A 13,773-nucleotide genomic window follows, 5' to 3' on the forward strand; every position below is an offset into this window, starting at 1 on the left:
TTAGACAGTTTGCCTTTTGGAGATGCCTTAGGATCTTGAAAGCTCAAACAATAATGAGTTTCTTCTTAGCTGCCTAAGTATATCACATGTATTAGAGTTTACATTTTTGCTACCCAAAATGCATTATCAATTAGCAAAGAATTTAATTTAACCACTTTAGGTCTTTCCTATAGCACAGGGCGACACCTGTGCACCAGATCATATATATATATATATATATATATATATATATATATATACATATACACATACATACGTGATCTGACACTTCCAGGAAGAGGGGACACGTGCGTGCCGGCAACAGGTCGCTTCTGCAGTGATTACACACAGCGGAAGCCAATTGGCGGGTGCATGATACCCGATGTCCTCTGGTACCAGCTGATCATCAGGCAAAGACAGAATTGCGATCTGCCTATGTAAATTAGTCAGATCCCTGTTCTGACAGGAGGGAAGGGATGTAAATTGTGTCCCTGCAAAGCACTTAGTAACAGCATCTCCCACAGTATAGTAAAATACAGGCTAGGCACACCGTTAACCCTTTCATCGCCCCTCATGTTAATCTCTTCCCAGCTAGTGTCATTAGTACAGTGCATATTTTTTTTAGCACTGATCACTGTATTAGTGTCACTGGTTCCCAGAAAGTGTCAAAAGTGTTAGCTAGTGTCAGAATGTCCACCACAATATCACAATATCCACCACGATATTGCAGTCCTGCTATAAGTCGCTAATCGCTGCCATTACTAGCAAACAAAATAATAAATAAAAAATATCCCATAGTTTGTAGACGCTATAGCTTTTGCCCAAACCAATATATGCTTATCGGGATTTTTTACCAAAAATATTTAGCAGAAAACATATTGGCCTAAATTGATAAAGAAATTTGATTTTTTTTCAATTTTTTTTATTGGATATGTTTTATAGCAGAAATTGTTATATTTTTTTTTTTCAAAATTGACTGGGTTTTTTTTGTTTATAGCGCACAATATAGAAACACAGAGGGGATCAAATACCACCAAAATAAAGCTCTATTTGTGAGGAAAAAAGGACATATATTTTATTTGGGTACAGCATTGCATGACCGCGCATTTATCAGTTAAAATAATGCAGTGCTGTTTCGCAAAAAATGGCCTGGTCATGAAGGGGGGTAAATCTTCGGTAGGTCAAGTGATTAAATTAGCATTTTAGAGCAACCTTTTTGCCTATGCAAATATCTTAATACATTTACATATATCAGTAGGTTTCTGGTTTTCATATTTTGCTGTCAGGTTAATGAGTTGTACTTTAAGATGGCCATAGATATTTGAGGGCAGTGGGATTTGGTGCATGATCCAACTCCCTCTTTTTAAATACATTACATAATGTATGGTTTTAGGATATTGTTATACAGTAAATGCATGCATTTTCACAATAGTTATACCTTACCTTACCTTGCCTTGCCTATTTATGTAAAAACAAAATAGTCATATTGGAGCCACTAATCATTTCAAATCTATGGTTACATTTAAATATGGCTGGGAGCACAGAACCACAGCTTAGTGAATGTATTTTCATGAGCATCCAGTAAACTATAGTGTATTGTATGTTATCATGCTTCAAGTGTTATTGATTAATGCTTGTTTATGATCCATCATGTGTGCTTACAGATAGTCATTTAATGTTTCCATAGGGGACTATGGAAACATATCATCAGTCATTTTATTTGATGAGTTTATGTTCCTTTCACTTGACTAATATACGAGATGTTCCCTGTTTCACAAAGATTACTGATTGTTTTCTCTTGTGTCCTTGTCCTTTCAATTATACTTCATCGTGGTTTACTTTTTTCCTGTCTTCTTTCAGTGGTAGACGCTACCCAAGTAACATTCACTGAGTGGATGTTGCTGTTTAAGCATATTGGTAGACAACGCATCATTAGGATGTTGTTTTGTATCTTGGATCAACATGAAATCAATGTATTGTATATCTAATATTTACATTAAATATATATATATATATATATATATATATATATATATATATATATATATATATATATATATATATATATATATACAGTATCTCACAAAAGTGAGTGCATCCCTCACATTTTTGTAAATATTTTATTCTATCTTTTCATGTGACAACACTGAAGAAAATACACTTTGCTGTAAAGTAGTGAGTGTACAGCTTGTATAACAGTGTACATTTGCTGTCCCCTCAAAATAACTCAACACACAGACATTAATGTCTAAACCGCTGACAACAAAAGTGAGTACACCCCTAAGTGAACATGTCCAAATTGGGCCCAATTAGTCATTTTCCCTCCCCCTTGTCATGTGACTCGTTAGTGTTACAAGGTCTCATGTGTGAATGGGGCGCAGGTGTGCTAAATTTGGTGTTATCGCTCTCTCATACTGGTTACTGGAAGTTCAACATGGCACCTCATGGCAAAGAACTCTCTGAGGATCTGAAAAAAAAAGAATTGTTGCTCTACATAAAGATGGCCTAGGCTATAAGAAGATTGCCAAGACCCTGAAACTGATCTGCAGCACAGTGGCCAAGACCATACAGATGCTCAGCATCATATCCAGAGGTTGTCTTTGGGAAAAAGAGGTTTGAGTGCTGCCAGCATTGCTGCAGAAGTTGTGGGGGTCAGCCTGTCAGTGCTCAGACCATACGCTGCACACTGCATCAAATTGGTCTGTATGGCTGTCACCCCAGAAAGAAGGGTTTTCTAAAGATGATGCACAAGAAAACAGTTTTCTGAAGACAATCAGACTAAGGACATGGATTACTGGAACCATGTCCTGTGGTCTGATGAGACCAAGATAAACGTTTTTGGTTCAGATGGTGTCAAGCGTGTGTGGTGGCAACCTGATGAGGAGTACAAAGACGAGTGTGTCTTAAGCATGGTGGTTGGAGTGTCATAGTCAGGGGCTGCATGAGTGCTGCCGGAACTGAGAAGCTACAGTTCATTGAGAGAACCATTAATGCCAGCATGTATTGTGACATACTGAAGCACAACAGAGCATGATCCCCAATAAACTTGCTGCAACTTAAAAAATCGGCATGTGAATAGTTGTGAAAAAATGAGACACTAATTTGCGCAAAATCAATCAAAACACAATGACATATGTGTGAATATAAGAATCATATAAACCATCCAATATATAAATAAATATAAATAAATATTGGTGTGTAAGAAAGTCCAACTCCACCGTGGAAATCTTCAAGATGACCACTGACATGCTAAAGAAGCTGAGAGTAAAGGTGATGGACTGGCCAAGAATGTCTCCAGACCTCAACTCTATTGAGAATGTATGGGGTATCCTCAAACAGGTGGAGGAGCGCAAGGTCTCTAATATCCACCAGCTCCGTGATGTCGTCATGGAGGAGTAGAAGAGGACTACAGTGGCAACCTGTGAAGCTCTGGTGAACTCCATGCCCACGAGGGATAAGGCAGTGCTGGAAATTATTGGTAGCCACACAAAATATTGACAGTTTGGGCCCAGTTTGGACATTTCTACTTAGGGGTGTACTCGCTTTTGTTGGCAGCAGTATAGACATTAATGGTTGTGTGTTGAGTTATTTTGAGGGAACAGCAAATTTACACTGTTATGCAAGCTGTACATCACTACTTGACATTGTAGAAAAGTATAATTTCTTCATTGTTGTCACTTGAAAAGATATAATAATATATTTAGAAGAATGTGAGGGGTGTACTCACTTTTGTGAGATACTGAATGTATGTGTGTATATATATATATATATATATATATATATATATATATATAATTTCTGATGTTCACATTAAAAATAATAGTTCTTTCTATATTTTAATTATTATGCTATCCCACAGAATATACAGTATGTTAGGAGTATATTAGGATTATATTATATTATATTTAGGATCATTATATTGGTATATTAGGATAAAATACACCTTAAATTAGCCCCAAATTCAAACAGTTTTTTACCTTAATGCCTTCCCTGCATTAAGGTAAAAAATGCCCCACTCGCTGTCCACCCCCATCCCTAAATACTTGACTTCTCTTTTTAATCAAGCGATCAAGTGCTGTTTTAGCTGCAGCACTGCTCTCCTCTCTTCCTGTTTTTTACAGGAGACACCAAGAGCAGCGGGAGTCATAGGCTCCTGCTGCTGTCAGTCAAATCCTTTGAGAAACGGGTGGGGGTGTGGATAACCGTCACTGTGTGTGTCTATGCACAGATCCCAGCTTGGGAGCATCAGCACAGGTGTCACCATAGCACATGGCCTGCTAAAGGGGCACCCAAAGGAAAAAGGAGCAGACAATGCCAGCTGGGCACTGCCAAATAGGAGATAAGTGGCCGCTATGTTCAATTTTGTTGCACAGAGTTTTTATTTTAATTGCCTTTAATATCACTTTAAGGATTTTACAGGCACTATGCAATTATATTTGTGTGTGTGTTTTCTTAAATTAAGCTATAAAATGATCCTGTGATGTAATATGTTGATAGGAAAGGACTATCTGAATAGCCAAGCTATCATTATTTGATAATATTTTTTCTACAAATTATAATTGATTTGGGCTTCTTAAAGACTGCTAAGTTAGCCTTGCCCTAATATATCTCACGGATGGGCAGATGTCTATTGGTCATACTAATATTGTGCAAGGAGAAACCAGGTTATTCCCGCATTCTTATTTCTGATAGTGTTTAATGCTTAAAGTGTATCTATGGTCCAATTGTTTTAATTAAGTTTCTATAGAGAAAAGAAGTCCTAGAACCCCTGTGAGATTGGTTGTATGTTGTCCACACTTATAAGATTTGCTCTATTAAATCTGGTTACCCTTGTCACCTGGGATGAAGGTATTATGAAATCCAAAACTCACAGTTTGCACAGTAACAGGAAGAGAGGGGAAATCTTCCAAAGGGGGGCTCTGTTCCACTGACCACTATCTAAAGGATTATTTCTCTTTCTTGTCATTTTTCTATGGCCTTTTATGTTGTACTCTGGGATAGAAAGGTAAATCTCTCCAAAAGCAAAATGTAAGCCCCAGAGATAACTGCATAGTATATGTCATCCTACAGCAGAAAATACATGAGCATAGATCTTTATGGCCATGTCACCAGGTATTATTTTAATGAAAGCAGCAGATTTTTAAAAAATATTTAAAGCAGTACTTGAAATACATTAACATGTCAAAGCTTGTGCGACCGGGTTTACATATACTTTATGTGCTTAGATGCAAACTAATGCTTTGAGCAGAAGCATGATTAGGGCCATAAGCCAAGAAAAGGTCAACTTTGTGGATAGCAAAGGACACAATGGAAGTGGTAGTTAAAACCATACACATGGCCAGTGACAAAGGAACAAGTGACCATATTAGCCAAAGCTGTCATTTTCTCTCAAACCAATTATAATCAGATACTGTGATCTTAAATGTGATATTTCAGCAAATTAAAAGGTCACTCATTGGTATTTCAATTATAGATGAAGACTGTTGAGCTTGGCCACTGGCTATTTATATTTTCTACAGAGTTCAGCGATTATATCTTCCACTATAGTTGCCAGCTCTTTCCTTTTCCAGATTAGACTTTTGGATGTTTTTATTGCTGTTGCTGTCTTCATAATGCAAAATAAATTAAAAAGCCAACAGAGAGATTGGATCCAGTCATAATTGCTGTAGCTGATATGCAGACCTGAGAACTCTAGCGGAATTAAAGTACATCCCGAGTCTTCTGTGTGGCTATCAAAATAAGTTTAAAAATGCAGTTACTCTGTTTTAAACAAGCCTTGCAGTGAAATAAAAAAAAAAATAACTTCCATTCCCTGAGCCAAATTATTTTTCATTTTTGCATCCCATGCTCCCCTGGTTGACATTACAGCTCACAGAGAGATTTCAGCAACAGTGGCAGTGTTGTCAATCTAGGATGCAGTGGGCAGGACCAGGTGTGGCCAGCTACTGATTGAAAAGCTGTTGGCTTGTGCATTAGCAATGACATTGCTACTAGCCATACCCTTCTGCAACATTTTTATATTCCATTGTAGTAGGCACAGTCTGAATACGGGTGACAATTCTGCTCTGCTGTAGAAAGCAGTGCAGCAGAGTTGTCACCCCTTCATTAGAATCTGCATAAGGTAGAATTAATTGGCACAATCTACAGGTATATGGGGGACTTTGCTGGGGGCTTAAGATTTCATTGTGCAAATTAATTGATGCTGCACATATTAGATCTTGGTAGGTGATTGCTTCTGTTGCTCTGTGTTACACAACACCTAACCACACCACAACACCTAACATTTGCTTATTGAATTGCATTGATGTTATGATAATATCAACCAAAATTTGAAACGTATGTGAGCAGGTTAAACATTTTTACAGCATAGAGAAAGAGATTTAATAGAACAAAGATATTTTGAAAGCAATCTATTGTATGATTTGGATAAAATGAAAAAAATTAAATATGTGAAAACCGTGTTTTTTTTTTTTGCAGGAATAATATTAACAATAACATTAACAACATGCATTACACTTATGCACTATATTTTAAGTGTAACATGTTTCTAGCGGTATTTGAAATTGACATATCATGATATTTTTGTCTTTCCAGTATTGCCAAGTCACACATGTGGAAATCCTGGACGACTACTGAATGGTGTACAACAGGGAACTACATTCAATGTTGGGGACAAAGTCCGCTACAGCTGCAATGCAGGCTACATACTTGAAGGACATGCCCTACTAAGTTGTGTCTCCAGCTCCCAAAACAGCGCCTCTTGGGATTTTCCTCTTCCAGCCTGTAGAAGTACGTTCAGTTTCACTTTATAATGTATTTTATTGGGTAAAAAGGAAATAGTTATCTATTTTTGCTGGAATTCAGCAGTTGGAAGGACATTTTATAGGTCTATTTATAAACGTTTTCATAGAGCAAATAGCACATTTTTCTAAATAGATTCAATATGAAAATTATGTGGGCCATGGGTGAATGTTCTGTGAATCTTGGGTGAAAACATTTATAAATAGATCTAAACTTTTCCTGAGTAAGCTGCATGAACAGGGTTTGGGAAAAATGTGTTACTAAAGTTTGGTTTAGCCTCTTTTGCAACCAGTCTAGTGACAACATACTGTTCAAATATGAAAAAATGCAGCTAGTCATTTACAGTACCAATAACCATGTGCATTTTGTATTTTTATTTTAGTGTTATACATACTGCCCCATGTAGCATGTCCTAATACTGTTAAGGCATTCAAATGTATAGAATAGTTGTTATTAGTAGTAGTCGTCGTAGTTTGTACATATGTACAATGTACAGTATGTAAAACCAAAGCCTCTCTTATGTATCAATTATTTTTTTTTTTTTTGGGATAGAGTAGAGAAAATGTTAAGAACCCTAAAACCAAACCCTGTCAGTTTTTTTTTTTTTATTCCTGAGTCTCTTTAGGGAGACTCCCTGTCCCAAAGACACAGCAGAGAGTAAGGAAATCTCCAAAAACAGTGGAAATTTTCTTTCAGTTAGTATCAGAACAGATGTTCAATGGATAACTCTTAACATTATTTTTCTGTACTGGAGACCGTGATCATCAAGACAAGTATAGTGGGTGGATCTCCTCGCCAAGAACACAGAGAGCCCTAAAAACCAAACAGCTTAACATACATTTTAATTATTCATTTTGTGTCAAAATTAAAATAACTCAAAAGGGTTAATTCACTAAAGGATTCCGCATGCGATATGAAGGTCCCGTGACTCGTTTTTTAAGAAATATCACATGAGATACTAAAAAGTTAAATTCATCAAAGTAAAATATCTAATGTGGTGTAAATACTACACATTTGTTAACATTGTGAGGTAAATACAACACAAAAAAGAGCCAAATCTTAAAAATAGAAGTATGGACAAAACTCTTTCCCCCATACATCTTCTGTGGGTCTCAGTTGTGCACTTATTTCTGCAGGTTCTGTATAGTTAATACAATTGTTAAATAACAAATATTTTTAGTGAATTGACTACTTTTGAAATAAATACAGCATGACCTTTTTTTTTTTTAACTCTAACACAATATGTATATCTTAGTTAACCACTTCCCATCCTGCCATAGTACATAAATGACCAGACGGAAGCAGCGCCAATGTGGGTAGACGTACCTATATGTACCACATCCTCCACTTGTGCTTGTCTTCAGGTGCATGGTCTTTGCTGGTTGTGTCCAGTGGAACATTGATCATTGTACTGGCCTACTCTGAATGGTCTTGATACCATGTGATCTCTGTAGACAATCAGTGGTCACAGTGATTATAGTAAGTAATATGTTATTTCCTGGCATCATTTTTTACTACTGTGTGATCTCTGTGATCAGTCACAGAGATCACATAGTACAGGGCCATACAGCAGCCCAGTACCATGTGATAGCTGTGGCCAATCACAGCTATCATAATATTTTTCAATGGCTGCAGGAATGCAGCTGGAAAGAGTGAAAAACAATTGTGTTTACAGTCATTGTGGATGTAAAAGCAATCACAGTGTAAAACAAAAAAAATCCTGATTATGCCCCCAGAGTAGTACAGTGTCACTTCCGCTAGGGTGGCAGTATGTAAAAGAAGGCTGTAAAAAAGTCTCATGCATGTGGGATACACCAGAGGAGTAGCAGAATGTGTTTTGGGGTGTATTTACAAGTATGCCTATGATGTGTGTTAAATACTGTATATCCTAATAATTGACAACTTTGTGTAAAAAAATATATATATATTCTGTATATATATATATGATTCTTCACAAAAAATTACAGTTTTATATCTTTATGTTTGAAGCCTGAAATGTGGCAAAAGGTTGCAAAGTTCAAGGGGGCCGAATACTTTCACAAGGCACTGTATGTCTTTCAGAAAATAACTTGTGATTGCTTTCCAAAATTGGGTCATTTTGTGGGTGTTTTCACTGTCCTGGAGCTCCAGGGCCCCCTAAAACGTGATAGGTAGTCAAGAAATTAGATGTGTAATTTATCCCCCCTAGAACCCCTGAAGGTGCTCCTTGGATTTTGGGCCCCTCTATGCATCTAGGTTATAAAAAGAAGTCTCACACATGGTATCTTCATACTCAGGAGGCATAGTAGAATGTGATTTGGGGTTTAAGTGTAAGTATGCCTATGTTGTGGATGAGAAATAACTTGTTAAAATGACAACTTTGTAAAAAGAAACACATTTTTTAAGTTTCTTAATTTTCCAAAAAAATGTGACAAAAACCTGCAACCTTAAAAAACAATGCTTCTTACTAAATACCTTGCCTTGGACTATCTGCTTTCCAAAAATGGGTCATTTGGGGGCTATTTGCACTGTCCTGGTATTTTAGGGCCTCAATAATTTTTCACATTGTATTTCAAAGTAAAAACCCAGTGGTGATTGAATACCACCAAAAGAAAGTATTGTGTGAAATTATATATAAATTTTATTTGTGTACAGTGTTGCATGACTGAGTAATTGTCATTCAAATTATGACAGTGCTGAAATATGACCCAACTAGAAGGGGGTGAAAGTGTCTGGACTTTAGGTGGTTAATTGATCCCATTATCTCCCATGGCAATGTACAAAGTCATACATAAATCAGTGACAAATAATACAATACATAAAATGTTTTAAAGCCAAGTACATGCTATTGGATAGCAAAATATAGAAATACAGGAAACAATAGAAGAAGGAGCCATGCCATGCAGGTTTACATTCTAAAAATATAATGGGACAAGAGTTAAAGTGATTGGTAAGGCATTTTATTTTTTAATGAAAAAAAAAAGGGGGGGTTATGCTTAATAAATATCATTGCACAAAGCGGCACCTTAACTCTACTTCTGGGGTCCCTTGCCAGTGCTTCCTCTTTTAAATTGACAATAGCTTTACATCAGCAGTCTATCCATAACCAAGTCTACTGGGGAATGCCCTGGGGTATCCAACCATAGGTCCCATAGTTTGTTGAATTTGCTTGGGCACCCCCTATGTTGGAAGATATGCCTTTCCAATCACAGGGTATCCCTCATCTGATTGATACACTCTTTAAGTGTAGGTGGTTTCGCTGCTTGCCAGTGCTCAAGAATTTGTTTATGGGCCTGGAAAAGATCGCTGGTAATAGCCTGTTTAGAATTTTCCTTAATTGAAAGCTCATCTAGGATACCTAGTAAACAAGGTTTGGGATCAGTAGAGATGTTGACCTGAAATACCTTATTAATGGTATTGAGTAGCCTGATACAATACAGATGCAATTTTAGGCATCACCATAAAAGGTGAATTGAATCTCTGTGGTCCCTAGAGCAGCTAGTGCACACTGGGTCATCTCTCACTCCCATTTTACATAGTCTAGCAGGTTTGAGGTGTACCCGAAGGACAACTTAAAGCTGGGATAGACGTTGCATTACATTAACAGTACAGGTCTGCACAGCCTGCAGGGCCTCCTCCCATTGCTCATCCTCAAAGTCACCCACATGCTTCTCCCATCTGCTCAGGACAACAGGGAAGCCTCTTAGAAATTTAGAGGATAACATAGAGTAACAGTTTGATATAAGTCCTCAGATGGGAGACATATAGTTAAAAATAGGAGCCGGAGATTGTATCCACAGTTCCACACCTGATTGTGCCCCAATAGAATATTGTAACTGTATAATAGCACATTGAGTGCGGTAGATGTTATTTAACTTGCAGGTTAGAAAAAGGGCATAGTTTACAATTGGGAAAAATATGCTTCAGGCATAAAACCCCATATCTTTTCCCACTTTTCAAAAGTTTCAGCTCTGGGTAATACCTATTATACCATATTGGGCTGTAGCTGGTGAAGAAAGTAACAGCTTGTCATTGTCTGGTCTTATTCCCCACTTTTTGCATGAGGAAATACGTAGGGAAGCGTTTTCGATTCTATACTGATCTTGTATCAGAGACTGTTGCTTTTTGGAAGCTTCTTTGGGTACTCCTAGAGGCACTTTTTTTCTTTCCATCTTCCACAAATGTTAAAGAAAAAAACTATTACCTGATATGATGTTTAACAAAGCGTAACAATAACAGATCCCCCAAGCTCAGTCTTCCTTCATTGAATGGTTGATTGAACAGAAGCAGATTCTATACATTTCAGAGTAAACATCCTTTGCTAGGATTGGCACACCTCCATCACCTCCATACGACATGCCCATAGGAATAAAACAAAAACTGATCTAAGTACTTCTGCAATCTACTTTCACACTAGAACGCCTATAGATTATAGGTTAAAGAAATGTCAATATGCGGAAATGAATGCCTGCACTCAGAGACGTATAATGCATATCACTAGAAGTAAATCAAGTACTACTGTATCGCAGGTGCATCACATCACAAAATCCACATACTTTGATCACACTTTTATCTGAAGTTTATACACTGAAATAATTTTTATTTTAGCAGAACTTCAACATCTCAGTTAAAATCATTTTAAGAAGTTTTAGCAGAATAGGCAATAGCCAATTCTACTATACACTTGGAGTTCACATTTTGATTAAATTCTCTGCAAAACTTTTTATTAAGTATTAAACATTTTTTGTGATGCCATGAAAACACCTGACAATGTCTATTCACACAGTTCAGTAATGTCATAGACAAAATGTTGGATGACCAGTGTTGCAGTAGACAACAGCACCCAATAAATGAGAAGTCATTGGGTGGGAGGGGGATTTACTAAAACTGGTGCACACAAATTCTGGTACAGCTGTTCATAGTAACCAATCAGCTTCTAGGTTCTATTGTCAAAGCTTAATTGAACAAACTGAAGTTAGAAGCTGATTAGCTACTATGCACAGCTTCGCCAAAATTCTACATGCTCCACTTTTTGTCAAGCGCCCCCATATTGTTTGCAGGTAGATAGATTAAGGCTGTTGAAGTGGTACATGTTTATCTTTCCCTAACTCAACAGTACATTTTAAGACCGCTATTTTAACATTATATTTTACCTAGCCTTAGTAACAAAAGTGTGTTTTGATTTCAGTTTTAAAGCAGAACTCTGGGCACAAAAACATTAATTTAAATTAATTCCTTATTAGTCAAAAATGATATAACGCCATGTGTGTGCACCAAATTAATTTGCACACCTAAATAATATCTTGTAAAGGTAGCAGTGACATTATCACTGCTTTACATAGCCTGGGAAAAGAACAGTAGTGGCTAGATAAGGGATTTGACACATTAAAAATTGTATGGAAAGCCTGGCTTTGGTGGCTATTAAATACTATAATGACAAGAGCAATGATATAATGGGACACGTAGGGTTCGGTCAGAAGTTAGCTGTCTTGCCTAGATTGCTGCCTTGATCAGTTTGATTGTTTTTGTATTCAAAGTCCAGTTTAAAACAGCTACAATTGGTAGAGAATGGTCTATATATGTGCAGCATTTCTGTTCTACACTGATCTTTGTTGGATTGGTGACTTTGCTGGCTATAGGTTACAGAGTACCATTGTGCATTCTAGAATAAAAGGCTATCTGTCTTCAGACTAAATACCAACCTGAACCCATTTATGGAACCTATTACATTATATCCACATTGCAAACTGTATGCTAGTCATCTTAGTTAAAGTGATCCTAACAAGTGCCCAAAGCAGAAATCCTGCCAAAAATAGGATAAAAAGAAATAAAGCCCTATAAAAACAATCATGACAAAGCCAGTGTTTATGGCAATATTCACTTTCAGTCCAGAGATTTCCCCTGCAGTATTTATTTTTTTTTTTTACTTGCTGCTGTTTTCAGTCTGATGGCCAGCATCATTCAATCCACTTCCTGTGAGCCCAAGTCATCCTGGACACATGTCAGTGTATTACTAGGTAGTGAACAGAGAAGCAGCAAAGTGATGAGCTCATCTTTTGGGCACTCTGCTTTCTTTTCCAATCATGGAATGCTTCATGTCAACACATGAACTTATTGACTCCTTGTACTGCTTTTTCATACTTCATCCCCACTGTACAGGGATTGCAAGAGGCTGATACCATGTCAAATGCAGGTACTTTTACTGCTTGTAATAAAAAAAAAATTTAATGACGTGTCAGTGTCAATGATTACAGAGTTGCATCAATTTTTTTGTCTTGAATAATCACCTACCATCATGCTTTATAATCGCTGGCTTTAAGGGCTTGGCTGCCAAAGCCAGGTACTGCAGGCTAGAGGGTTGTCTGAATCGGTGATTCCCATGCTGCTGCAAGCTAGTAAATCTAATTTTAGGTAGTTTTACTATCGCCTTTAAAGAGCATACTTTGTGGATGTGAATCTCCTAGGGCTCACTCCAGCTCCTTTTCGGTGATTCGGAGTTGGTTTCCTCCAATCAGCAGCACCTGGCCTCAGGTACCATTAAGGGCCTAGGTTCAGCCATTGGCGGTTTTCTTTCTTCATCCTTTGGCCACGCTTTCTGTGGTTTGCACCTTTGTTCAGGGGGTTCAGCATTGGGCTCCCCCAGTACGGTCTCTGTTGCCCTCAAAGGATCTCAACTTGGTGCTGTCGGTTTTCAGTAACCGCCATTGAACAAAATGCGCGAGGTTACTCTTCTTACATTGTCCCAGAAGGTAGCCTTATTGGTGACTTTTTCTTCTGCACTGAGGGTGTCAGAGCTGGCAGCTGTCTTGCTGTTCACCTTACTTGGTGGTTCACGGAGATAGAGTGGTGCATCGTCTCTGCCAGTTTCCTTCCTAAGGTCGTCTCTGGTTTCCATTTATAATAAAAGCATTGTGATGCTTTTCTTGTGTTCTAAGCCTAAGCATTCTAAAGAGATTGCCTTGCATTCTTTGGATGTGGTTCGGGCAATCGGTGTACCTGACGGTGACTGAGTCG

The 13,773-nt window shown here is 37.5% G+C and overlaps 1 protein-coding gene across 2 annotated transcripts in view; it reads left to right on the top strand.

Moving 5' to 3' along the window:
* CSMD2 (CUB and Sushi multiple domains 2) overlaps positions 1 to 13,773 on the top strand; it is a 1,446,274-nt gene that overhangs the window by 584,136 nt on the left and 848,365 nt on the right. For both annotated transcript variants that reach the window (XM_082247591.1, XM_082247592.1), the window contains exon 4: positions 6,574 to 6,768. In XM_082247591.1, coding sequence (XP_082103717.1) covers positions 6,574 to 6,768 — 195 coding nt within the window. The remainder of the gene's footprint in view (positions 1 to 6,573; positions 6,769 to 13,773) is intronic.

This window comes from Pelophylax lessonae, assembly GCF_965119305.1.
Source record: "Pelophylax lessonae genome assembly, chromosome: 2".
Classification (NCBI taxonomy): Eukaryota; Metazoa; Chordata; class Amphibia; order Anura; family Ranidae; genus Pelophylax; species Pelophylax lessonae.